The following is a 26,334-nucleotide window of genomic DNA, read 5'->3' as shown; positions in this document are numbered from 1 at the left end:
GAGAGAGAGAGAGAGAGAGAGAGAGAGACAGACAGAGATACACAGAGAGATAGACTGACATTGACCACAGAAACAGACTCTGAAAATCTTTTTGAATTGTTAAAAATATTTAAAGTGAGTGACTGTTAAATGCACCTTCACTGTGTTTCGAGTGATTTTGCGCATGTAGAAAGGGAGGAGTGGCCGTCCTGGTCAAAGATTTTCTGTGAGATTAACGGTGGGTAGAATGGAGGGTTTATTATTATTATTATTATTATTATTTTGTCATCACAGTGGTTGCACCGGAACCTACTGCTGTTTCAGCCACTGACTGGATCCACAATCACTGACCCACTGCTCAGGGGAAGGGTTCTACATCCTCCGATCCACAATCACTGACCCACTGCTCAGGGGAAGGTTTCTACATCCTCCGATCCACAATCACTGACCCACTGCTCAGGGGAAGGGTTCTACATCCTCCGATCCACAATCACTGACCCACTGCTCAGGGGAAGGGTTCTACATCCTCCGATCCACAATCACTGACCCACTGCTCAGGGGAAGGTTTCTACATCCTCCGATCCACAATCACTGACCCACTGCTCAGGGGAAGGGTTCTACATCCTCCGATCCACAATCACTGACCCACTGCTCAGGGGAAGGGTTCTACATCCTCCGATCCACAATCACTGACCCACTGCTCAGGGGAAGGGTTCTACATCTTCCGATCCACAATCACTGACCCACTGCTCAGGGGAAGGTTTCTACATTCTCCAGAATTGCCTCTGCCTCTGCAGCCAAACTTAGTTCTTAAGTAAGTCTCTGTTGCTCTATTTTACCAATAAAGACCTGGGAGTCAGATGCTGGGGTGAAAACCTGATAACTAAGACAGTCAGAGAAGCAGCTATCTGACTTTCTCCTCAGACAGCGACCCAGCAAGAGACAGATTCTTCTGTGATACTAAACCACAAAAGATGGCCGAATTCACAAATCCCTCCATACTACTTCCTATGCATTTTCTATCCATTTTGTGGAGTCCCTCTAACTCTCTGTGGCTACTTCTTGTCAACTAGTTGCTGGCTCCACCTTCTGAGGCAAGGTTTTCTTTAATTAACACCAATTCAGCATTCACAATGTGTTCAAATAACCCACAAAAATGGAGGGGCATCTAGGGCAAGTCCTCTTACCCTGAGTGTGAAAGAGTTCTGCAGTTTGAATGATGAAGGGTCTGTGAGCCACAAACTTAGTGATGGAACATGTTATTGAGTGAGTCATAGGATCAGCTAAGGAGTCAATAGTGGAGGAGAAGCCAGGAAGTCTTAGCTGGAAATGCTGCAGAGCCTTAGGAAAGGGGTTAGGGGAGATATTGTAGCAGCCACCTGAAGCCTCTATGTATGAAGAGGGCCCAGGGCAGGGTCAAGATGGTCTCAGAGCCCCTTTCCAGATTTCTATAAAACTTCACTCCACACATTTCAATAATTGGCTACAATGTTATCTGGAGGGAGCTCGGAAGGTTACTGTTACAGGATCTCATGTTGGCTGAGGTCTGGATCAATTTGAGATGATCTAGCTTCTGTTGCAACCTTATCTCTGCATTAGCTCCTTTATTAGAAGGATCTAAATGTGGCATTGCCACTCCTCATTTCTCTAACATTTAATTTCACCTGGCCCTTCACAAGTCATTAGGGATCACAATATTCAGATTATCTGCAGACATTTGTCTTGTTTCAGCCATCACCCCCACCAACCTATCTTTCTCTTTTTGTATTCCACAGTATCATTGAGATGCTATTGTTATTAATTCATGCTCCATATCTCATTTCTCTGTTTTGAAAGTATGGATTCTGTTATTTCAAACAAGTGTTTTTTATTATCTGTTAAATTTTCTCTCTACATATATTAACTATGTGAAGCTAGAGTCATGAATACTACAAATTGAATTTAAATTCAAGGAAATTACTTCTAAGGAAACATGAAACCTTATTGTTACTAATTTCAAAATAGGGTGTTATTTTCATTTAGATTTATCATCTGGAAAGTTAATATATACTAGGAAACATAGGCCTATTCATTTATCTTCCCTCATTTACTTCCTTGAAGTTGTACAATTTTGGAACAATCTCGGCATTGGAATATTAACATGCATTGCCATAATTAGTTATTAGCTCAATTTTAATTTGTTTCCCTTGTCATGTGTTGTTTACAAAAAATTAATTAATTAAAAGAACTCTCCCAGTTTATATCTTCTTTACAACAAGAGAAATTCTTTAAACACATTTATATGGAATGCTTACCCATCAGACCTAGCCTTGTTCATGGAGCTCATTTGAGTCTTTGGTCTAAATAATTTGAAACGTTGAAATTGAGATCCTATTGATGGAGGGGAAAGGTCTTACATTTGTATTCAGCAATTTGAAACTTAAGGCACCCTTATTTAGGATAACTTCAAAAGTTATTTAGGAAAACAACTGTGGTTCAAGAAGAGCAGGCTCCATCCCTAGCTGTCAGGAAAATTTGGTAGCATCATTCTTGTGATACTGATTTTGAAAACACGGAAAATACAGGAGTGTGGGGAATGTGGGTTCTTCTCTGCAGCTTCAGAGAGCTGCCGTGGCTCGGTTGGATTCCAGTGATGAAGTCCTCAGTGACCCATCATGAAGTTGTGATGATGTAGCCTGGGTTGCAATGACAACCGCAAGCTGTTGGACCTGATAGAACCATACAGTGTCTGAAAGGAGGGCTAACAAACAGGGAAGGGAACCAACACCGGTGGGAGGAACTTCAAACACAGTAAGTGCTGTACCCTAGTGGTGAACCCTGTTCATGTCTAATCTACCTCCTTAGTCACATTTTATATCCCCGATTTCATAAAAATATACCAAGAAAAAATGGTGCCCACTCCTGTGGCTCAGCTCAAATCTACTCTGTGAAGGAAGCTCCTAGAACCCCCAAACTCAGTTGTCTCTCTTCTCTACATAGTACAGTATCTGTATTGTTCCAAACAATTTGGCTAATTACAGTATGATAAAAATGGCTCTCCATGTCTCTCCATGTTCCTAACTGCGGAGCCATGATTCCAGTCTCTTTTGTATGGCTTTACTTAAAGTTTCTAGATTGGTCTCATATTTGAACTAATTTATTACTTTTGTTTTCTGTAGTATGTGTTACAGTGGTTTAGATGTTATGCTTTTTTATTGGTATAGTTTGTTCCTAGAAAATTTTATACATGCATATATACTCAAACCATGCCTTTCATTTCCATCCTACAATCCCACTTTCCATATTCATTTCTTCTGTTCATATGTTTTGTTTTGTGGCCCCTGAGTTTAACCAGGATGCTCCTTTGATCTTGTGTTTAGTTTGTCATTATGTGTTTGAGATTAGTGGGCTCACTGATGGATACACAAAAAAAGACACTGACTTTTCCTCTCCATGAAAATCTCAGTAGACAGTAGTTCATCCTGAATTCCCTAGTGAAATATTCTCTCCATATCATTCTATCATACACAGTTTATTGTCGCTTTCTCATGTATCCAAAAGTGTGATGTTCTTTCCCATACTAGACTGCTCATGCCGGACCCTGGATGCCTGCCTTCACAAGTATATGGTTGCTTGGAATTGCTTCTGAACTTTCTTGGATGGTGTGTTCGAACTCAGCCTTGAAGAATTGCTTTCAGGACCTAAACTTCTCCAGCTCATGTACTTCCCTTTTTAATTTCTCATTTCCATCCAACCCTACTGTTTTCATCATGGTCTCTCTTTTGTTTTCCTCCCTTGGTCCTTGGTACCCTCACTTGTCCCTTTCTCTTGGTCTCCTTTGTCCATGCTGTCTTTGTCTTCCTCTCTCCTTGTGTCCACCCACCCTTACCCCATGGCCTTGTTCAGTCTACCACTTTCTTTTCCCGATATGGGATTTTCCCGATGTCTCTGGCTGTGCTTTCTCTTATATCTACAATACAAACATTCTCCTCTACCATAAAAAGGGAATTTCTTTTAGAGAAACTGTTCAGGCAGGGCTTCAGGGCAATGCAGAGTCACTGTCTCCTCCCACAGAAGGTGCCCAGGCAACGTTAGAAAGTTGCTAGCCATGTCATCTGCAGAGGGGGCGGGGAATGTTTCCCATAGATACTGGGGCAGGACCCTGGATGTGTTTTCTTCAGAAAAGGAAAGGGAATGGAAAGAACCATTCTATTTCATCCAAGGTGGAGACCCCCAGTTTGGGTTGATAGGTGTCTGGGACAATGACTGTGATGCTTGGGGCTAGGAGACCCATCTCACTGAACAAGCCATTGAGGTCATCCAGAAGCTGAACCCCAAACCCAAATTCTTTGTTCACTGTGATGACCTCATCCACACCATGCCAAGAACTTCCTGTGGGGAAAGAACAGACCAAGGATCTGCAGCAAGTACTAATGACCTTTGACCAAGATTTGCACTATTGCTGGTCCCTGGAAACCATGACTTGGGCATTGCCTCTACAGTTGAGACCATGGATGAATACTGCCAGACACGAGGAGAAGCCTACTTCAGTTTTTGGATGGGAGTGGGGCATACTATTTCTTGTGCTCAGTTCCCAGTTCTTTTAAGATGATCCAAGTCCCCAGCAGTTGAGTATCACAGAACAGCAGAGATGCTGGCAAGCCATTGTCTTCCAGTAAATCCAGCAGTTCCTCTGAAGTACTGATGAAGATGATAAATACTTCAAACTTACCAAGGCTGTGCTGAAGGAGCTGGCAGACAAGCTCACCAGATCAGATATGAGAGTTATGTTCTTTGGCCACTTACACAGGGCTGCTGTTTTTATCTGCAATCTGGTGCCAGCTAGGCAAAGACACCCATGAGTTCTGTGTGGTGGTCATCACTGCTGAGGAAATTGTTCACTATTGCTACAGCTCAGATGAGCTGAGCAAGAGAGGAACTGACCTGAAAGAGATGATGAAGGAGTGATACTCCGTGTATTATACCCAATTATCATGCCCATGACCTTTCATCTTGGCAGAATTTTCACCGTCCCTTTTAACAATGTCTGAATAGACAGGTTGTGAGTGGATTTCTTTTTACATAAACCAAAGAGCTTGATACTATACTTAATTATGTTTAAAAGACAGATATCTTTCCTTTAAACATCCAGAAGAGAAGGCTGCAGAGGGCCATGGGAGTATACAGCAGTGACAGCTAGTGTTTAATAAGTCCATGCAGTTGGGGGAGCCCCACTTGTTAAAGCTGTGGTGTTATTGACTGTATATGACTGGTTGTTCTCTCTCTTTATCTTTCTTGAGTGCCCCTACTAAACCTCCCTAATAAGAAAAGCTGTAGGATTATTTCCACAGCCTTTTGGTGGTGTGTCTTATGCTTGTTGGGCACACATATAAGTGTGGATGGTCAGAAGAATTCTTTTGGCTTAGGCTGTATAGGTTTGATGAATGAAAATAATTCTAGGATGTTGTATGTTACTCAGACTTACAGAGGATTTTCAGTCACAGCCTTTCACAGAGGCAACTAACTTTAGACTTTAGAGCAGATTCAAAGCAGGCCTTTGGGGACAATATCTGGTTGCCCCTAGAGACAGATACACAGGGTCGTTTTCCCAGGCACTGTTTAGTGTTAGAGTTGGAAGCAACTTTAGTCTGCACGTACGCCCCAACCTCAAGGTTCAGCCAATTGTTTATTATCAGGGAATCCTCAACAACTTAGAGCAATGTACAAGATATTGTTGTTGTTCACTGGCCGGCGACTGTGACATCACTAGTCTAAAAGAAACTATGTGACTTGTCTTGGGTTTTGAGAATGGACTGGGTCCTAAACACATAGCAGAGTTTGTCTGAGTAAGAAGAGAGGCAGCAGAGCTGAGTGGGGAGGCAGAAAAGGAGCCATGTTGAAAGGGCAGCAGTGGAGGGCCAGAGAGAGAAGAGAGCAAGGGAGATTCTTCTTTTTTCTTTCTTATTTCTTTATTATCACCCCAAGTAGTATAGCTTCATTTGAACTATATGCAATATATATATATATATATATATATATGCATTTATGTAAGTATTTTTAATTTTTTTCTTTTTCAAATTTAAATTTCAAACAAGCTTATTTTATATGTCAATCCCAGTTCCCACACCCTCCCATCCTCCCTTATCACCCACACCAAACCCCCTCCCATCCTCTTTCTTCTCCCCAGGGAGGATGAGGCTTTTCATGAAGGATCTTTAAAATCTGTCATATCACTTGGAGCAAGGCCCAGGCCCTCCCCCATGTGTCTAGGCTGAGGGAGTGTCCCTCTATATGGAATGGGCTCCCAAAGTCCATTCGTATACTAGGGATAATACTGATCCACTACCAGAGGCCCCATAGACTTCCCAGGCCTCCTAACTAACACCCACATTCAGGGGATCTGGGTTAGTCTTATACTGGACCCAGCTCCTGGGTTCATGAGCTCCCCCTTGTTCAGGTCAGCTGCTTCTGTGGGTTTCTCCATCCTGGTCTTGACCAAGGGGGTCATCACTGCTCTCTGTCTGCAACTGGATTCCAATAGTTTGACCCAGTGTTTAGCTGTGGGTGTCTGAGGATGGCATATAAGCTAGTCATCAATCTCACTATCAGAGAAGGGCATTCAAGGCAGCCTCTTCACTACTACTTAGACTGTCAGTTGGGGTTATCCTTGAAGATCTCTGGACATTTCCCTAGTGCCAGATTTCTCTTAAAACCTGTAATGGCTTCCTCCACCATGGTATCTCTTTTCTTGCTGTCCTCTATTCTTTCCCTGACTCAATCTTCTTGCTATGTTATGCCTACCTCTCCCCTCCTCTTCCTCCTAACTCCCTCTCCCCTCCCCCATGCTCCCCATTTGTTTGGGAAATCTTGTCCCTTTCCTCTTCTCCAGGCAATCATGTATGTCTCTCTTAGGGTCCTCCTTGTTTCCTAGCATTTCTGGCGGTGTGGGTTGTAGGCTGGTGATCCTTTGTTCTATGTCTAAAAACCATATATAAAAGTAACTACATACCGTGTTTGTCTCTTTGTGAATGGGTTATCTCACTCACGATGGTTTCTTCTAGTTCCATCCATTTGCCTTCGAATTTCATGATTTCATATTTTTCCCCCTGCTGAGTAGTACTCTATTGTGTAAACGTACACATTTTCTACATCCATTCTTCAGTTGAGGGGCATTTAGGTTGCTTCCAGGTTCTTGCTATTACAAATAATGCTGCTATGAATACAGTTGAACAGATGTCCTTGTTGCATGGATGTGCATCCTTTGGGTCTATGCCTAAGAGTGGAATTAGTGAATCTTGTGGTAGACTGATTCCATTTTCCTGATGAACCATCATACTGATTTCCAAAGTGGCTGTACGCGTTTGCACTCCCACCAGCAGTGGAGGAGTGTACCCCTTTCTCCACATCCTCCCAAGCATAAACTGTGGTGTTTTTGTGCATCTAACATTCAGTCAAAGTTATGTCTCAGGCCATTGCTTGTTGTGATGATTTATCACATAAAATCCCCAAGAAGAAAAAGGAAAAGAATTAAATCTCTAATTGACCATCTTATATTCAAAGTTAGATTGAAAAGCATAATTTTTATCCATGCATTATGAAAACAACACAAAACTAAACAAGATTAAACAAAACAACTCTATTTAAAGGACATTAGACTATGACTCTAGTTCCTAGGACAGAATGCTTTCTCAGCAGTATTGCTGTTAAATAAGGATCAGGTTAAACAAATAGGCCGAATAGATGTTTATTCAGGGAGAAATAACTTACAACCTAGACAGATGAAACCAGCAAGTTCCACTGGATGCTCTTCTGTCTGAGTCCCACCAGCAAGAGAGCTTTTCCCAGCTCTTCCTCCCACCTCCTTCCACAGGCCACTTCCGCCCATGGCTCTACCCCCAATGGGCGTGGTCAGTGCCACAGAAGGACTATCTCACTACAATTCCCCTTTTAGTCTAAAGAAAATATTTAGGCTTAATACAAAACTATATACAAAACAGTGAATAACGAGTGTGTGTCTCTCAGGATTGGTGGAAGAATCACTATAGACTGAGACTTCCTGTGTTACTGAGCTGAGCAAACCCTGCAGGTGTCCACAGGCTTGAAATATTTGCGATGATTTGCATGAGCCCAGAGCATCCCCTTTAACTGACAGATTCTCAGATGACTGTTCACAGTCCCTGCAGGAGTCCTTCCCAGTCAGGACACAGCATGGCCATGAAGTCTCCTGCACAGGTCCTGGCAATTTGGCTACTTTGGCTCTCAGGTAAGTTGCACAGGATAGAAAAATTTTCTAGATCAGAGTATCCATCACTTCACTTCTAATCAGGGGATCCATCCCTACTATAACAGTGTTAATTATGTTAATTTTTGATTCTTTTTGTTTTGTTTTGTTTTTTCCACTGTCAGGTGCCTTATGTGATATTCAAGTGACACAGTCTCCATCCCTCCTGTCCGCATCTCTAGGAGAAAAAGTGACCATCACTTGCCTGGCAAGTCAGGGCATTAGCAATTACCTGAGCTGGTACCAGCAGAAACCAGGACAATCTCCTACACTATTGATCTATTATGCAACTGGTTTGCAATCTGGTGTCCCATCAAGGTTCAGTGGCCAATATTCTGGGAGAAGTTTCACTCTAAGCATCAGCAGCCTGGAGCCTGAAGATGTTGCAACTTATTACTGTCTTCAACATAACAGTATTCCTCACACAGTGATACAAGTCATGACATAAACCACTAAGGGAAGCAGAAGTTGAAGGCTATGCTGTCCCAGCTGCTGTTATCAGTGTGCTTATGTGCTCAGACTATTGTGTATCAAGAAGTAGTTTTGCTTGAAAGTGCCCAGATAGCTGCATATTAATCCTTCTCTCTCTCTGGTCCTCTGACAGCATTCTGCGTGCATCTACCACAACAGAGGGAATAAACTGCCCAACAATGTAGTCCCTGGAGAGGTCTGGGAAGTTCAAGCAGACACTGCTGATGCTTCAATCTGAGTATGACATTCCATAGGAGTGGCTCAACACTTATATATGGATTTCCACAGATGCTAGTGGATGGTGAAAATCATCCTTGACATCAAATTTCAGGGAGGATCTCTATTGAGCAACTCTACAGGAAATAAGAGAAAGATAAATATTGACAAACAATACATTTACAGAGTTATTCCAAGGGCATTTCCAGAGATGATCAGATCATGAGAAATCTGCCATAATAAATGGAGTTATCCTTTAATTGTTTTATTACATGAAGGAATCACAGAGAGCTGGTGAAATGTTCAAGAGTGTGCTTGGGTGGAACCTCATTGTCTACATTAGCAGTTATTCCTGGGAGATGTGTCTTACCTGACTAAGTCCTTTGCTTCCTGCTTCTTGTGTGTCATATGTTCAACAGCTTCTACCATGTGGTTGCACCATCATAATGTTCTACCACACAGAGTCTAAATTAATAGCACCAATGTGGACTGAGATATCTAAAATGGTGGTTTTGGCCATATTGTTGACCATCTGGAGCATATACTTGTATGTAGAATACCTTTTTTTCCTTCTCTCCATTTTATTCTGGAAAATGAACCTTAAAACATGATTGTTTTTGTTCATTTGAATCCTTAAGGATATAATTGTTCATAAAATGGATCATTTATCATTTTATTACTGTGCTTTGATTTCTTGCTTATTATTTGTCTGTAATTTATTAAATATCATCACAGGAGGCATGAAAATATTTCTATTAACACATTAAAAAATTAAGGAATGAAAACGGAAATTTTGCCTTTGGTTAAGGAATGTATCAGACATATCAGACCAAGGAAAAGGTATAATTCTCTCTCCTGGAGCCAATAAATGTTGACATATAGCACTTTAAGGACAACAGAACCCAGCAACCTCTCCTCAGACCACTTGGTAAATGAACCACAGAATTCAGACACATTTCAGAATACAAAATAAATATGCAAAAATATACAGAGCATTGTCATATGAAAATAGTGATAAACTAAAAAAGAAATTAAAAAATAAAAACTAAAGCATTCAGAAAAAAGGGAAAGGGGAGAGGTGAAGTTTAGATGAATTAGACTTAGAAACATATTTAAGAAAAGACTTAAGACTCTTGTTCTAAGGGGGAGCTAATGGACCCCCAGACTGATAGCTGGGAAACCAGCATTGGACCGACTCAGACCCCCTGAACATGGGTCTCAGTTAGAAGGCCTGGGCAGTCTAAGGGACCTCCAACAGTGGAAGCAGGATGCATTCCTGGTGCATAAAAGGACTTTGGGAACACATCCCCATGGAGGGATATTCCCTTAGCCTAGAGGCAGGAAGGAGTGCCTAGTCCCTACTCCTAATGACTTGACAGATTTTGTTGATCCCTCCTGGAAGGCATCACCTTCCCGTGGAGTGGTGGAGGGATGGGATGGGAGGAAGGTCAGGGGGTGAGGGTATGGGAGGGAGGGGGAACTGGGATCGATATGTAAAATAAGAAAAAATAATAAAAAACTAATAAAAAAGAAAACAAAACCACCCCCCCCAAAAGAGGTCTTTGTTCATGTAATAAAATACTGACCAAAACCATTTCAGAGAGGGAAGAGTTACTTGTCTTGCTTACAGTCCATTATTGAGGGACATTAGGGCAGTGAATCAAGCAGGAAACTGGAGACAGGAGCTGATGTAGAGAATGTGGAGCAATACTGCTTGATGTCTGCTCCTAATGGCTTGTTGTGAATAGCTTGCTCAGTTTTATTTCCTTATATATTGCAGGGTTGTCTGCCCAGGGTTGGTGCCCACATCAATCATCAATCAAGAAAGTGTCTCACAGGCTTGCTCATAGCCCAATGTAATGGAAGCACATCTTTAGCTTAGGTTTTCTTTCCTGGGTGAGCCCAGATTATGTTAAGTTGATAAATCAACCAATAAGTGCCTATATTCTTAGGTATAAAAACCTCATGAAAAATCCTAAAACATAAAGATAGAGCAAAGACATCCTGTGTTCATTGATCAGAGGAATCATTACTGTCAAAAATGTATGTACTACACTTTGGGATTTAAAATTCAGTGTAATTTCTATCAAAATAACAATGGCACTATTCACAGTAATGTTACATCAATCTAAAATCATTTGCAATCACAATTGCCCGTCCGAAGGCTTTTTCATCATTAATAAGAAGCCAAGAGACCTGGTGTGTCTTACCTTTAAACATACTGAAAAACTGTAGTAAGTAAAAAAGTATTGTACTGACATAAACACATAGACGAAGGAAGTAGATTAGATGGGCTAGAAGTAGGCTGTCAATTGATCTTTTTTATGGGAAAGTTAAGAAGAGCTAATTTGAGTATGGTCCATCTTTTAAAAATGAAATAATTTTTAAATGTTTATTATTTTTTAATTTACATGCCTATATGAATGTGTGTGTTTAAGAACACATGTGTGCAAGTACCCACAGGCGCCAGAGGAGGGCACTGGATCTCCTGCAGCTGGAGTTGCAGGTGGTTGTGAGTCACCTACCATGTGGGGCGTTCACCAGAGAAGATTGCTAGGACATAAGTTTAAGCCCATAGAAAGTCTTTATTAGCTGGCCAGTGACTACCCTGGGTGTTTGGGGGTCCCAGTGTAGCACTGTACCTTTCTCAGAGTGAGATTTAAACACAACAATGATGTTTTGGGTTGATACACTTCGGTTAACAAGAGCAGCTAGCCAGAAGTGGAAATACAGAAGCTAGAAAGCAAGGTTTGCACGTTTTGAGACTTTCCAGGAAGTTTATCTTCTTAGAAAGATTAGACCTCTCTTTTAGTTTTGGCAGATCATCAGAAATGTGATCTCCTCTCCTGACAATGAATTTGAAACAGAAGAACTCAGGGTCACTTAGATAAGATGCTACTTCATGGAAGGCTTATAGATGGCAGAATAACCCCACAATGCAAAATGTCTTCTCAGTTAATATAAAATATTTCATGTATGCATGTGTGTTATATATTATGTGCCTACTTTAGATAGTTTAATGCGTTTTAGTTGGTTCTTTTAGATTAAACTTTGTACAGTAAAACCGATTGATAAAGAGAATAAGTAAGTAAGTAATCAATCAGTAATGATAGTTTAGATCCTCCGACCTATCTTTTGGAGGACTAGATTTTGTACTGGTGTTCCAACTAATGACCAACTGTTGCCTAAATTATTTTAGCCTTTCTATGAGTCCAACTTGGTTGACAAATATTTTCTCTACCTGTCCAAGTTATATTTTGTAATATTACTATTCTTATTTGAGAATTCTATTTCATCATTGATTATTTGCTGGGGAATATGTAATCATCTAGGCTTTGTCTATTAACCTATCATTCTAGTGATCAGTAACTTAGCTGGCATAATGGCATAGGATGGCATAGCCAGTATGGTGGTATCTAGAGTCCTCTTAACGCTTTCCGTTTATTGTTTTTAGTGAAAATATAGTTGATGCACAAAGAAATACTAAAAACTCAAAATAAAAGATCTCACTCAAAATAAAGAAAACTGTAGATGTTTCATAAAATTGTATATGACTTTGCATTCATCTCATCATTTCACTTCTGGTGGTGATGGTGTGATGACACAGACTTCACTGTCCTTGCATGTCACCTCCTGAAAGCCAGTCTCCATCTCCTGTAGGGTTAGTCAGAGCCAGTTAAATACTAATAGAAACACCTATCTGAGATGGCAATTGCAGAATCCAGGCCAGTCTCCACAGTTCCTAATATAGAAGTTTTCCAAGTGTGCTTCAGGGTTCCCCAGATACATTGAGTGGCAGTAGATCAGAACTCTTTTCAAATGGAAAATTAGCAGAGTGGGGCTTGAGTATGTGAGAGTTTATTTTGTTTTCAAGGTCTACATGATCCTTCCTCAGTCACATAGATACTAACAGGAATCTCTCTGCTTAGGATGGCCTAGATGACAAGTGTGTACTTTGTTGGATGAGGTGTATAAGACATTCTTCATCTGTGAGTTGCTGGAGAGTTCAGGATAATTATTTGCTGTGGAGGAAATGTGACCACCAGTGTTCTCTCAAGCGTCATTCATTGCTAGCTAAGTGAAATGGAACAGCCATGGCATTGCTTCTATAACAGGATTATGTTGTGTGAGGGCCTCTAATCAAACAGGACCAATCTAGGGAAATCCAAATCAAGGTTCATCCCAATTAAGCATGTCTCTCTTGCTCAAAACCATTCAGCATCACAGACAAGTAACAGAAATATGCTTTGGCTAAAACCATTCCTTTACTGTTATATACTAGTTCATATTGTCCTTTTTAGGTATATATCTCATTTTAGCAAACATTAAAGTATACATCCATCTCCCTTTTGTTTTCTGTATATGTAAAATATGTTCTTAGCCGAAACATTCATACTATGTGTCTTCTATATTTACTATAGGGCTTCAGCCCAAGCTGCAGGCAGAATTGTCTGAGTGGTCTCTGTATACACATATCACATTTCTATAATTAGCAAAGCCAAGGTTTTCACTATGAAATTAAAGTTTTTAATACATTTCTTTTGTTTGAACCTCATATAAAAAAAGATTTACTTCAGCTCTCCTCTCTATATTCAAGCTAATGGAGAAGGACAATAAGATTTGAAATATGATAATTATGTATACCCTTTAGGCAACAGTGTCCCATTCATTAGTTATTGAACACAAGCTCTATCCTGCTGTTGATTAAAGGACAGGGAAATTCTCACAATACAGGTGTATTATTTGTTTTTGTATCTCAGTGGCCAGATTATCAGAGAGAAAAATTAAGATTTATTGATTCTTGTACAGAGATTCCTCTCTTAGGCTTTACCTTCAAATCATCTCAGGCTACCCAACTTTTCATCTGACATTACCCAGAGTGAGATTTCATAGAATATGTCCACGTTTGGAGGACTTGAAGGGGAGGGGAAATGTATCCTATTCTTCAGTACTGGGTTTGCAGTCAGCTCCATGAAATTGCCAGCAGGTGGTTAATTTAATTTTTCAGTGTCTGGTACATGCCCATAGCATATTCAGGAAAGGATCTCAGGAGGTCAAGTGCATTAGGTGAGTGGCATGTCCCAAAGTGGAGACCTTGTTGGCTTAGCTAATCTTTATGCTTGCATGTTCCAAAGCAAATGCATCCATCAAGCAGACACATCCTCAAGAGAATGAAATTAGAGAGAGAGGAGAGAAAGTAAGTATAATAATAAGAGGTAGGGTTGTTAAAGTGCAGGTGTCTGGTATGTGACATACTGTGCTCCATTTTGTAGAACAGAAGTGATAGGGATTGCTCTCTCTGGGAAACAGCCAGAGCACTGATCCACTTGAAACAAGGCCCCTTACAGCCCACACAATCTGTACCATTTTGTATTGCTTTTGGAGGTTTCCCTTGAATCCTTTAGGCATTTCAAACTTATATTTACAATTCAATGTCCTTGAGAGTGCTTATGGTCAGCACATTGGCATTTGTAGTCACCTAAAGCTTTCCTATAACTTCCTGTTGTCTATTCCTACTTTATATCAACAGTGTTAAAGTCCCATTTGATCCTCATAATTTCTACTCCCAAGATTTTATTTACTTATTTTTTTTTGTAATTGAGCCACTCATTGACAATGTTAGGAGTATTTGGACATACATGTGCCATTTTGCCCATTTTTGAGCAAGAAGAGTACAGAAAAATAGTGTTAGTGCTCAGTTGTATCATCCATGATCTTTTTTTTTTTTTATCAAATGTTACAAACTAAAGCCTCTGCCCTTCACTTATTGTCATCAGGTAATTTTAGCTCACGGATATTTTCTGAGCAGAAGTCAATATGCAGTATTATAATAGTCTTAATATTAAGCCTCAATATTAATAATCTTAATATCATCTCTTGCACTGGTATGTGAAGCACTCAGAAGCCAGAAGTGCCTTACCTGATGCTTCATTCAGCAAGAAGGAGAAAATTTTTAATATATAGGATGGCATTGCAAACTTATTCTCCCTATTCATAAAGTATATTTGACAACATTTCTTAACAATAAAAGGAAAAGTAACTATAGTTTAGATATAGATATTGAGGGTAGCTGTGCAGCATCCATAACTAGGGGAAAAGAGCCTCCACTCCAGGAAGGGTTAAGAGTTTTGTTGTTGTTTTTAGATGAAGACGTCAAGTTGTGTTCTACATGCCCTTTAGTTTAGAATCATCTCCTACCAACCAGCCTGAAGATGGAGAATATCTGTAAAGAGAGCATTTTGAATTCAGTTCTATCTAAGGAAACACACACTGTTCAGGAAGAGCATCCCCTATAATCTTGGGCATGAATAATCCTCTCAGTGACCTGATCTTGTCCTATGGAGTACTTGTTTAGAATGTTTGAGTTGACGAATATACAGGGAAGTCTAGAGAATATGTGATTCTTTCATGCTTCCAACCTCACTGTCACTAACCTCACATACATGCATACATAAATATACACATACATACATGCACACACATATATGCCTGTTGTCCAAGTCATGTGAATTACAGCAGTCTGCCCCTTTGATATTCCATAAGCATACAGTACTTGGAACACAGAGCAGTTGAAGTTCAGCTAACCTGCCTGACTCCATGTTCCTTCTTCAACATGGTCAAAAGTAGAGACACATCATAGGGATTCCTCTGCTTCCTGTCTTGAGACAAACCATTTGTTCTCACTCTTTTTTTCCTCCCCATTAGATTTTTTTTTTTAGAAGGCAGCTATGCTCATTACTATACCATCAACACATTTTCTTAGGAAATAAAAGTATTTATTGACTTTATCCAATCTAAAGGGAAGTTGAATGTTTCTGACATTCCCATAATATTTTCACAGATCATTAAAGGAGGTGTGGTAAGATTCAGATCCTGGAATACAGTTGTAGAGAGGTAGGAGCCAGCAAATGGAGTCAAGACCAGGCTGCGGAAACCAATAGAAACAGATGACTTGAACAAGGGGTGTTTCTGGACCCCAGACTGATAGCTAGGAAGCAGCATAGGGCCAAACCAGGCCTCCTGAATGTGGGTGTCAGTTGGGAGGTCTGGACAGTCTATAGGACCTCTGGCAGTGGATCAGCATTTATCGTAGTGTAATAATGGACATTGGAATTCCATTTACTATAGAGGGATACTCTCTCAGTGTATATACATGTTCTAAATTATGTGATAGTTTGTGATGATCACTCATGGGAGGCCTGACCATCCCTGTGGAGAGGGGAAAGAGAGTCAGACAGAGACATGGGACATCTAGGGAGAAAGATACACACACACACACACATACATACATACATACATACATACACACACACACACACACACACACACACAGAGAGAGAGAGAGAGAGAGAGAGAGAGAAAGAGAGGGAGAGAAGCAGAGAGAGGAGAGAAATACAGAGAGGATAGAAGGTGGGCAGAGCCCTTTTTAAATGGAAACATAATGAATGTGCACAGGTGATGCTCTTAATGGCTGCAGTAGAGGGCATATCCTGTCAGAACTCCAAGGGAAGGCCAATACAAATGCCTGAATACTAAGAGTCAGGTCCCACACAATTTTGAGATCAAGGTATTATATGTGCACCTACTGTGTATTTTCTCTATTTGTACTGTAACAAGCATAGTTGAAGCTGTAAAGTCTTATTTTTAATACATTAAGGTGATCCTGATGAATTATTACTTCAATTTATAGAAATGATTACTCCAAACTCACCACCATTTGCCAAGGAAAACACACAGTACTTTTTAACCAATCAGGATTATTTGAGTGAGTTAAAGATTTAATAGTCCCTTCTCTGTTTTATATTCTTACAACAGGATTTTTGTCTATGAACCCCCAATATACCTTTGAAGTATATTATTCATAACAGAGCTTATATACATTGACATGACATGTATAATTTTAAAACTTGAAAAAGAAGTGTGGCCATAGGAGGCATGTGTATGGTCTGATTGTGGGCATCTGAGAACTCTGTTTGTACCAAGCTGCTGAGATAAGTAAGCCTTGCAGCTAGTCCACTCCTAAGTGGATCCCAATGATTTGCATACGCTCACTGCACAGTCTTGAGAACTTCTTCATATACCAGCCACACCCTGTACAGTTGTCATTGCAGTCAGGACTCAGCATGGATATGAGGGCCCCTGCTCAGCTCCTTGGGCTCCTACTGCTCTGGATTCCAGGTAAAAAGGGAATAAAATGGGAATTTCACTGTTACACTGTGGTTATTGTTGATTGGCATTTTGGGGCAATCCTTTTGTGATTATTAACTATGTGGGTTTTTATCATGTCTCCATTCTTAGGTGCCAGATGTGACATCCAGATGACCCAGTCTCCATCCTCCCTCTCTGCATCTCTGGGAGACCGAGTCACCATCACTTGCAGGGCAAGTCAGAATATTAACAACTATTTAATCTGGTTGCAACAGAAACCAGGGAAAGCTCCTAAGCGCCTGATCTACTATACATCAAACTTGGACAATGGGGTACCATCGAGGTTCAGTGGCAGTGGGTCTGGCACAGATTATTCTCTCACCATCAGCAGCCTGGAGTCTGAAGACATTGCATCTTACTACTGTCTACAGTATGATAAGTTTCCTCTCACAGTGACACACATCATAACATAAACCTCCACGGAAGCAGAAGTGAGAGGCTGGGCTGTCCCATCTGTTATTCCTCATGTGTGATTTATTGATAGTGTTTCTCAGGTGTCACAGGATTTTTTTTTTAGCAAAGCTCATGTACAGTGATTTTTTTTTTTTTGGCAGATGAGGCAACAGTCCTCTCTGTACCCTACTGCTACCTGCAGTCATACAGAGTGCCGTTTCGTCTTTATGGAGGACACAGTCATTCCCTGCAAGGCTTCTGAATTGTAACCTTAGCTTGGACTCATAAAGGGCAGAGGAAACTACAGTGAACATTCTAGCACACATTATTTGAAATAGAAAATTAGTTTCTAAGTGCCAGTATTTAAAAGGAAGAGAAATATTACTGAGAGGAGCCGACAGCAGACCAGATTTCTGGATTTCTCACTAAAGCTAGAGCACAGGTGTTAGAGAAAGCTGATGTCTAACCATGATCCTCAGCTGTGTCTTCAAATTCCAGCAGTGGCTGTTGATGTCCTCAGCTGTCTACAGCATTTTACATGTAGTTCTAATGGTTCCTATGTCCACTGTCCTGTTTAAAATTATCAAGCTATATTTAACCATGTGCATATGACTTTTAATATAGGTTTGTGTATATGACCTTGTCTTAACCATGTTCCCATATGTGATATTAATGATGGATTGATATTTCAGAGCACAGTTTCAGAATACTAGCACTTGGGAGGCAGAGGCAGGAACGTATCTGCGAGTTCAAGGGCAGTCTGTTCTATAGGGTGAGTTTCAGGACAGTCAAATCTACACAGGAAATGCTGTTTGAAATTCTCCCCCCCACACACAAAAAATCAACAAAAGAACAGTGATTTATACTATATTCTCTTTATTTTGTTTTGTTTTAGGAATTGTTGAAGGTCTATTCTTTTTTTTTGTCTTTTTATGATGTCACAATCATCTACCCACCTATCTATACATCTACAATACATACATGCTTAATTACTATAGTTTTATACAAAAGAAAACCATCAAGTCAAAAGATACAACACTACTTTTATAGGCTTCATATTTTCTTAGTCATGCTGTCTGATTTTCCACATAAATTATTTACTGAGTTAATCATCTACATTTTGTTACATTACACTGACTTAATGTACCAATTTGAGAAAATATACATTTAAAAGTGGTCCATGGAGCTTGAGAGAATGTTGAGTGGATAAGAGCATCTGTTGCTTTTGAACAGGACCTGGATTCCATTCTCAGCACCCACATGGTGATCTATAGCTATATTTGATTTCAGTTCCAGGGGATCTAGAACCCTCTTATATACCCTTTGAGAGAACCAGTTGGACAGTAATGCTCTTACAAACATGCAGGCAAAGTAATCATACATATGAAAATATTTTTGATGTTTTTAATTTAAATTAGAAACAATCCTATTTTATATATCAATTACAGTTCCTTCTCCTTCCCATCCTCCCATGTTCCCCACTGACCCCATCCCATCCCATCCCTCTTCTGTACCGTAGAAAGGGTGAGGCCTTCCATGGGGGATCATCAAAGTTTGTCATATCATTTGGGGCAGGGCCTTCACCCTCCCTAGTGTGTCTAGGCTGAGATAGTATCCCTATATGGAGAATGGGCTCCCAAAGTCCATTTATATACTAGGGATAAATACTTTTTCACTACCAGAGGTCCCATAGACTGTCCAGGTCTCCTAACTGACACCCACGTTCAGGGGGCCTGGTTTGGTCCTATGCTGGTTCTTGAGCTGTCTGTTTGGGGTTCACGAGCTCCTCCTTGTTCAGGTCAGCTGTTTTTATGGGTTTCACAGCCTGGTCTTGACCCCTTTTCTCCCCCCCCTCTCTGCAACCTGATTCCAAGAATTCAGTCAGTGCTTAACTGTGGGTCTCTGCTTCTACCCCCATCAGTTACTGGTGAAGGCTATAGGATGGCATATAAGATAGTTATAACTCTCATTATAGGGGGAGGGCATTTAGGATAGCCTCTTCATTATTGCTTAGAATCTTAGTTGGGATCATCCATGTATATCTCTGGATGTTTCCATAGTGCTAGTTTTCTCTTTAAACCTATGATGGCTTTGTCTATTATGGTATCACTTTTCTTGCTCTACTCTAGTCTTTCCCAACTCAGTCTTTGTTATGAGCAGTTTTGCTGCCAGCCTGGTCCCACATCTGCATCAGTGCCAAGTAACACACAGAGACTCTGTATTATATATAAAGCTGTTGGCCTGTTACTAGCTTTTCTTATTGGCTATCTCTGTCTTAAATATTAACCCATTTCCACGTGGTCTTATCTTACTGGAGAGAGAATCCGGACCTCTACTCTCTCAAGTCTCTACATCTTGACTCTTTCCTACTACATCCCTCAGATGTCTTTGTCTCCTAGTCCTGCCTATCTTGCCTTCCTATTTGCCAACAGGGCTTTATTCATTAACCAATAAGAGGAACATATATGAGAATGACATTTCCCATCAAATCTTCTTGGCCCCTCATGACTTCCTCCTCTCTTCTTCTCCCCTTCTCTTTCTCCTAACTCCCCTCCCCCCACCGTGCTCTCAATTTGCACAGGAGATCTTGTCCTTTTCCTTTCTCCAGGGGACCATGTATGTCTCTCTTAGAGTCCTCCTTGAATCCCAACTTTTCTGGAGGTGGGGGTTGTAGGCTAGTAATCTTTAGTTCTATGTCTAATAACCATATACGAGTTAGCCTTTTTGTAAGTGGGTCACCTCACTCAGGATGGTTTCTTCTAGTCCCATCCATTTGCCTGTGAATTTAAAGACTCCATGGTTTTTCCCCCCACTGAGTAATAATATTCATTGTGTAAAAATACACCATTTTCTTTATGAATTCTTCAGTTGAGGTGTATCTAGGTTGCTTCCAGGTACTGGCTATTACAAATAATGCTGCTATGAACATAGTTGAACAGATTCCTTGTTGTATGAATTTGTATCTTTTGGGTATATGTCTAAGAGTAGAATTGCTGGATCTTGTGGTAGACGAATTCCCATTTTCCCGAGCAACTGCCATAGTGATTTCCAAAGTAGCTGTATGAGTTTGAGCTTCCATTAGCAGTGAATGAGTGTTCCCCTTTCTCCACATCCTCTCCATCAAAAACCAACAGCATTGGTCTTTTGATTATGAAAATATTTTTAATTGGTGAATATAAACATATTCTCTACTCACATGTATGGCTTTTAGTATACAAGGGCTGTTTTTCTCTCCTTGGTGTATGTAGAAGTTTTATTGTAATTAGTCTTTAATATTTATGTTGATATTCCTTTGTATGAATTTGTACATAGATCTATTAGCAAATAATTTATTTTATTTTTTCCATAGCTTATTTTTTATTACATAGTGTACATTTGCTATTTGTTTAGATACAAGTTGTGATTGCAGACATATTCATCTTCTTTTTTGTAATTTGAATTATAAAATGCTCATTTTTTGCTTGAATTTCATAGACAGAACATGGAAGTAAGATACTCTTGTCACTATGCGTTGCTTCCTTAGAGATTTACCATAATCACTTATTGACTCCCATAGGAATGATTTTTAAGACAGTCTAGATATATTTATACAATTCATCTTAAATGTCGGAAGGATGTGGCTACAATTTATAGTGTTAAAATGACCTTTGTCTTGTCAAATATATTCTACTAGGTCATGACACACCACAGAGAAACAAGGTAGTAATGGTGGAGTATCAGAAAGGGAACAAGAGAAGCAGGAATATGAGGAAGCGATATTAAAATAAAAATTACTTTATTCCTTTTCTCCATATCCCTGTCTCACAGATCAATCAAACAACTTTGTTGGGAAAGACATCTCATTTATTTGTTTGTTTTTCATCTATTTATATTATATCCCAGTCCCAGCCTCTCCCCTTCCCTCCCCTCCCCAGTCCTCATCCTTCCCACCCAGTCTCTTTCCCCAATTCTCTGGCTTCAACCCCCCCCATCCTTTCCTCTTCTGTATCTATCCAGGAAAGGATAGGTATCTTATGAGTATCAATAAAGCATATTGATCAATAAAGCATATCAACTGCAGTAAACTAAGCACATCCTCAGGTATTAAGGCTCAGCAAGGTGACTCACTATGAGAAGTAGGGTCTCATAAGCCAGGAAATTGTCAGAGATAGCCCCTGTTCCCTCTGCTAGGAGTCCTAAAGATGAACAAGTGACACAACTATAATATATATGCATAATGGGTAGGTCAGTCTTATGCAAGCTCCCTGGTTGTCGGTTCAGTCTCTGTGATCCTCTATGAGCCCAGATTAGTCTATTGTGTGGGCCTACCCATGGTGTTCTTGAACCCTCTGGTTCCTTCTTTCCTTTCTCTTCCTCCTCTTTAGGATTCTTTAAGTCTGCCAAATGTTTGGCTATGGGTCTCTGTGTATGCCTCCATCAGTTGCTGGATGTCCCCAGGCCTCTCTGATGACATTTGGGCCAGGCACCAATCTGCTCATGAGACAGCCACTTCAGGCTACTTATCCACTATTGCTAAGACTTTAAGCTAGGGTTCCCCAGACCCATACACTCCTGGGAGATTTACCTGTGCCATGCAGCTACCCAACCATGAAATGTCCCTCCACCATCAGTCTCCCATGGCATTTTACCCTTCCATATGCCCCAAAAATGATCACTCATGCTCCCTTCCCTACCTGTCTTCAGTCCATTCAGGAAATATCTTGTATTTCCTATTTCCAGGGAGATCTGGATGTCCTGGCCCCATGAAATCTCCTGTTATTGAGTATCTTGGGTCTGTAGATTGTAGCATAGTTATCCTTTATTTTATAGCTAATATTCACTTTTATGTGTATACATACATCTATGTCTTTATTGGTCTATGTTACCTCATTCAGGATGACTTATAAAGGGCATTTTAAAGAAAATAACAAAAATTCCCTATGGTGTCAGAGGTTATAGTATTGTCAACTGCTCATCTCCAGGGGGAGCCATACTGGTCACTTTTTAGTGGGTCACTCCCTGGAGTTCATAACCATAACAGCAAAAAGATCACAATATGAGCCCTTAATCCTTCCAATGTTTGTATCTCAGTGAATATTGCAGTCTTAATTCCTTTGTTGTTTTCAAAACTAGGGCAAAGTAGTCACCATCATTACAGCTCTCATGTGTATAATAGAAAAATATCAGTAAGACTCAAGATAGCAGAGATATTTTTGAAGTTACTAACTCTCGGTTTCTGGGGCTTCCAGTACACACACAGTGACAAGGTAGACAGACAGATGATAGGTAGATAATGTGTCTCTTTCTGTCCGTTCTACTATTCATCCTTGAAGCAAAACAGCCAATTAATTCATGAAAAATAACCAAAGATTTTCACTCCATTTTGCCATTAAATGTTATGTCATTTAAGTGTGTCATTATGATTCCTTAAATTCATTAAGGCTATAAATGGAACTTCTAGGGAGCAAAGGAAATTAAGAGGTTCTGAAATGTGGCAAAATTAATAACCAATGAAGTTCAATTAATCATATCACTGATTTATAAAAAGCCTTATTTTATGAAATGCCGTGCTATGGAATTGTCTTTAACTATAATATATGATAAAATCTTGAGGGAATTGTTTGAGGTGGTCATTTCTGTTGTGCCAAGATAACAATATTCATTTTTCAACAACACAAGCCATTGGGTAGACATCAGTGAAATGATTAGAATACAAAAGATGAGTGAAGAGTGTGTAAGACAGAAGAACAATGTCACATGCTCTTTTCTGAAGGTAAAGTTTTCAGAGTACAATGAGCATGAAAGTCCAAGATGGAAAGCTTGTGGAATTTGTTGATTAAAGCAAAATCATTAGAATAATGAGAGCTATGAACTCCCTAACAGCTAGAGATCGAATACACATGAAAACTACAAAAGTGTACTACAAAGTAATTGCCATTGTTTTCAAAGTTCCGTAGAAGTAGAAACTGGAGGAAAGGAGATTAATGGCATTTCAGCAGTAAGTTAAACATTTAGAAATTTTTGACATGTGACACCATGAATAACTAAGGTTAGTTAAGTTCAAAAGAAAAATGGAGAAAGAGAAAGGGAGAAAAGCCTTAGGCAGTAACATCACCAGTGTTTAACCGTGGACTCCCAATTCTCCCAGCGCCTAGAGACAGGAACCACTTTTCCCTCTCTCTTTTCCTGTGTCCAGGCACTGTCTTGTCAGCACCTGGACAGAGCCTTGTCAGAGGAACTTCCGGGGAATCTGATTGTTCATCTGCCACTTCGTGTGTGCCACAATGTGCTGTATGCTTTGATTCACCCCGACTCACTTCAACATCATTTAACTCAGGAAGTACGCTATAGTAACTGCACAGCCTATCCCCCATTACCATGAAGTTCAGTTCATGACTGTGAACATTAACCATTCATTTGCTGGAAAACTTCTGTTTGATTGGTACTCTTAATGTGTCAGTCACCTACCCTAGGACCTGAAGATGGGAAAATGCTTACATCGCACTGAGGAAGTTTTTATTGCAAACACTTACAATGTACTATTGGTATCATCAACATATTAAGTTGCCCAATGAATCTGGTAGTGTAACATGCTACCTTATAGCTGGCCACTGCTTAGCTCAATCAAACTGTCAACTTGGGCAAATGGAGCATCTCTGTTTTGGCGGTGCTAGCATGTACTTTATAAGTTCACACACATGTCTTACATGACCTAAATGTTATAGTTTAGTTAAAGATACAAGAAGTTAATTATGTTAGAGATTGGTGACATACTTATTGTTAGGTAGCACAAGAAAATAAAATTTTCAAACTAGAAAAAGGAAGAACTTCTTTCAATATTTGCCTTAGTAATACTATTCCTGTGATGACCAAAGCAAATTTGGGAAGGAAAGGGTATATTTAGCATGCACTTCCACATCTCTGTATATGGTGGAAGGAAGAGAAAACACGGACTCTTAACAGGGCATGAACTTGAAGGCAGGAGGCAATACAGATGACATCTGAAGCCTTTAATCTTATGATTTACTCAGCCTGCTTTCTTATAAAATCCAGGACCACCAGTCCAGGTGTGGTCTTACTACAATAAGCCGAGCCCTCCTGTATCAATTAGTAGGACTCTATACGGCATTATCTTATAGAGTCATATTTAAAAGTGAGGCTTCCTCCTCTCATAGGACTTTAGCTTGTGTCAAGTTGACATAAAACTAAGTGCCCTGGTGTGAACCTACAAGAGATGTTTGATGTGGAATTTGCACGTTTGTGGATCAGAGTGATTTCAAGGATGGGCTCAGTTTGCCTAACGTCTGCTTTTGTCAGGAAGAGCGTGACTATGAGAGATCATGAATGGTCGGTCATCCCAGAGTGCAGGAGACCCTGACCTGGGAAATATTTAGTGTTCTTAGAGAAAGAGAAATGCCAGAGACTTTCAAAAGGCAGAGAACAAGTAAGTTCCTAATGTAGGCTGAGTGAAAAAGGGCCTTGAGAAATAAAGGACAACCCTCATGTGAGGGTGATACTTCAGTTATAACCTCAGTATCTAGGTCCTTCCCTGTAGATCATTAAACTATGCTTATCAAAGGGCGTTTTACATGTCCTTATAGCTGTACTTTAACATACAGCTATAAATGTGTACATATATATTGACTTCCCTTTGTTCCCTTCTGTGCATCTAACTTTCAGTCAGAGTTATATCTCCACCTTTTCTTGTCCAGATGATTTATCACATAAAAGCCCCAAGAAGAAAATTGAAAACACTTTGACCTCAGCTTATATTTCTTGCATTTTCTAAAGAATTAAATCTCCAACTGACTATCAAAGTTAGAATGAAAAGTAAAATTTTATCCATGTATTAATAAGACAAAACAATAGTAAACAAAATAAAACAAAACCTCTTTATTTAAAGACACTAGACTAATTATAACCTATAGTCCCTGCATGGTGGATGCTTTCTCAGCAGGAAGTGTGTGTCCCTCAGGACTGGTGGAGGGTCCCTATAGACTGAGACTTTCTGTGCTACTGAGCTGAGCAAATCCTGCAGCTGTCCATAGGCCTGACAGACTTTGCTTATTTGCATGAGCCCAGAGCATCCCCTTAACTGACAGATTTTTAGGTGACTGTTCACAGTTCCTGCAGAAGTCAGTCCCAGTCAGAACACAGCTTGGCCATGAAGTCTCCTGCTCAGGCCCTGGCAATTTGGCTACTCTGGCTGTCAGGTAAGTTGTACAGGACAGAAAATTTATTCCGCCCAGGGGATCCTACCTTTCCTTACTAATCAGTGAATTTCTACTAATCATTGTTAATTGTGTTACTTTTTGTTTGTTTGTTTGTTTTTCTACTGTCAGGTGCCAGATGTGACATTCAAGTGACACAATCTCCATCCCTCCTGTCTGCATCTCTAGGAGAAAAAGTGACCATCACTTGCCTGGCAAGTCAGGGCATTAGCAATTACCTGAGCTGGTACCAGCAGAAACCAGGACAATCTCCTACACTATTGATCTATTATGCAAATAATTTGCAATCTGGTGTCCCATCAAGGTTCAGTGGCCAATATTCTGGGAGAAGTTTCACTCTAAGCATCAGCAGCCTGGAGCCTGATGATGTTGCAACTTATTATTGTCTACAGCATTACAGTGCTCCTCCCACAGTGATGCAAGCCATGACATAAACCACTGAGGGAAGCAGAAGTTGGAGGCTTTGCTGTCCCAGCTACTCCTCCTTGTGCATTTATATGCTCAGATTGCTTGTATTTCAAGAAATAGGTTTGCTTGAAAGTGTCCTGGTACCTGCATATTAACCCTTCTCTCTCTGCTCCTCTGCCAGCATTCAGT

The 26,334-nt window shown here is 40.2% G+C and overlaps 1 protein-coding gene, 1 pseudogene and 3 gene segments (V, D, J or C); 4 read left to right on the top strand and 1 right to left on the bottom strand.

Moving 5' to 3' along the window:
- The window catches only part of LOC127235735 (ribose-5-phosphate isomerase), an 877,486-nt gene that overhangs the window by 388,132 nt on the left and 463,020 nt on the right, over nucleotides 1-26,334 (bottom strand). The gene's annotated exons all lie outside the window — the stretch shown is intronic.
- On the top strand, nucleotides 4,067-4,926 carry LOC127235736 (serine/threonine-protein phosphatase CPPED1-like; annotated as a pseudogene).
- LOC127235863 (immunoglobulin kappa variable 1-9-like) lies at nucleotides 8,123-8,687 on the top strand. The segment is given in 2 exon segments: nucleotides 8,123-8,221; nucleotides 8,365-8,687. Coding segments are annotated over 2 exon segments (378 nt in total).
- Nucleotides 17,050-17,547, top strand: LOC127235862 (immunoglobulin kappa variable 1D-33-like). The segment is given in 2 exon segments: nucleotides 17,050-17,104; nucleotides 17,225-17,547. Coding segments are annotated over 2 exon segments (378 nt in total).
- LOC127235861 (immunoglobulin kappa variable 1-39-like) lies at nucleotides 25,641-26,171 on the top strand. The segment is given in 2 exon segments: nucleotides 25,641-25,719; nucleotides 25,849-26,171. Coding segments are annotated over 2 exon segments (372 nt in total).

Source organism: Phodopus roborovskii, unplaced genomic scaffold (genome assembly GCF_943737965.1).
Source record: "Phodopus roborovskii unplaced genomic scaffold, PHOROB, whole genome shotgun sequence".
In the NCBI taxonomy this organism is placed as follows: domain Eukaryota; kingdom Metazoa; phylum Chordata; class Mammalia; order Rodentia; family Cricetidae; genus Phodopus; species Phodopus roborovskii.
This window is presented reverse-complemented; position numbering and strand designations above follow the sequence as displayed.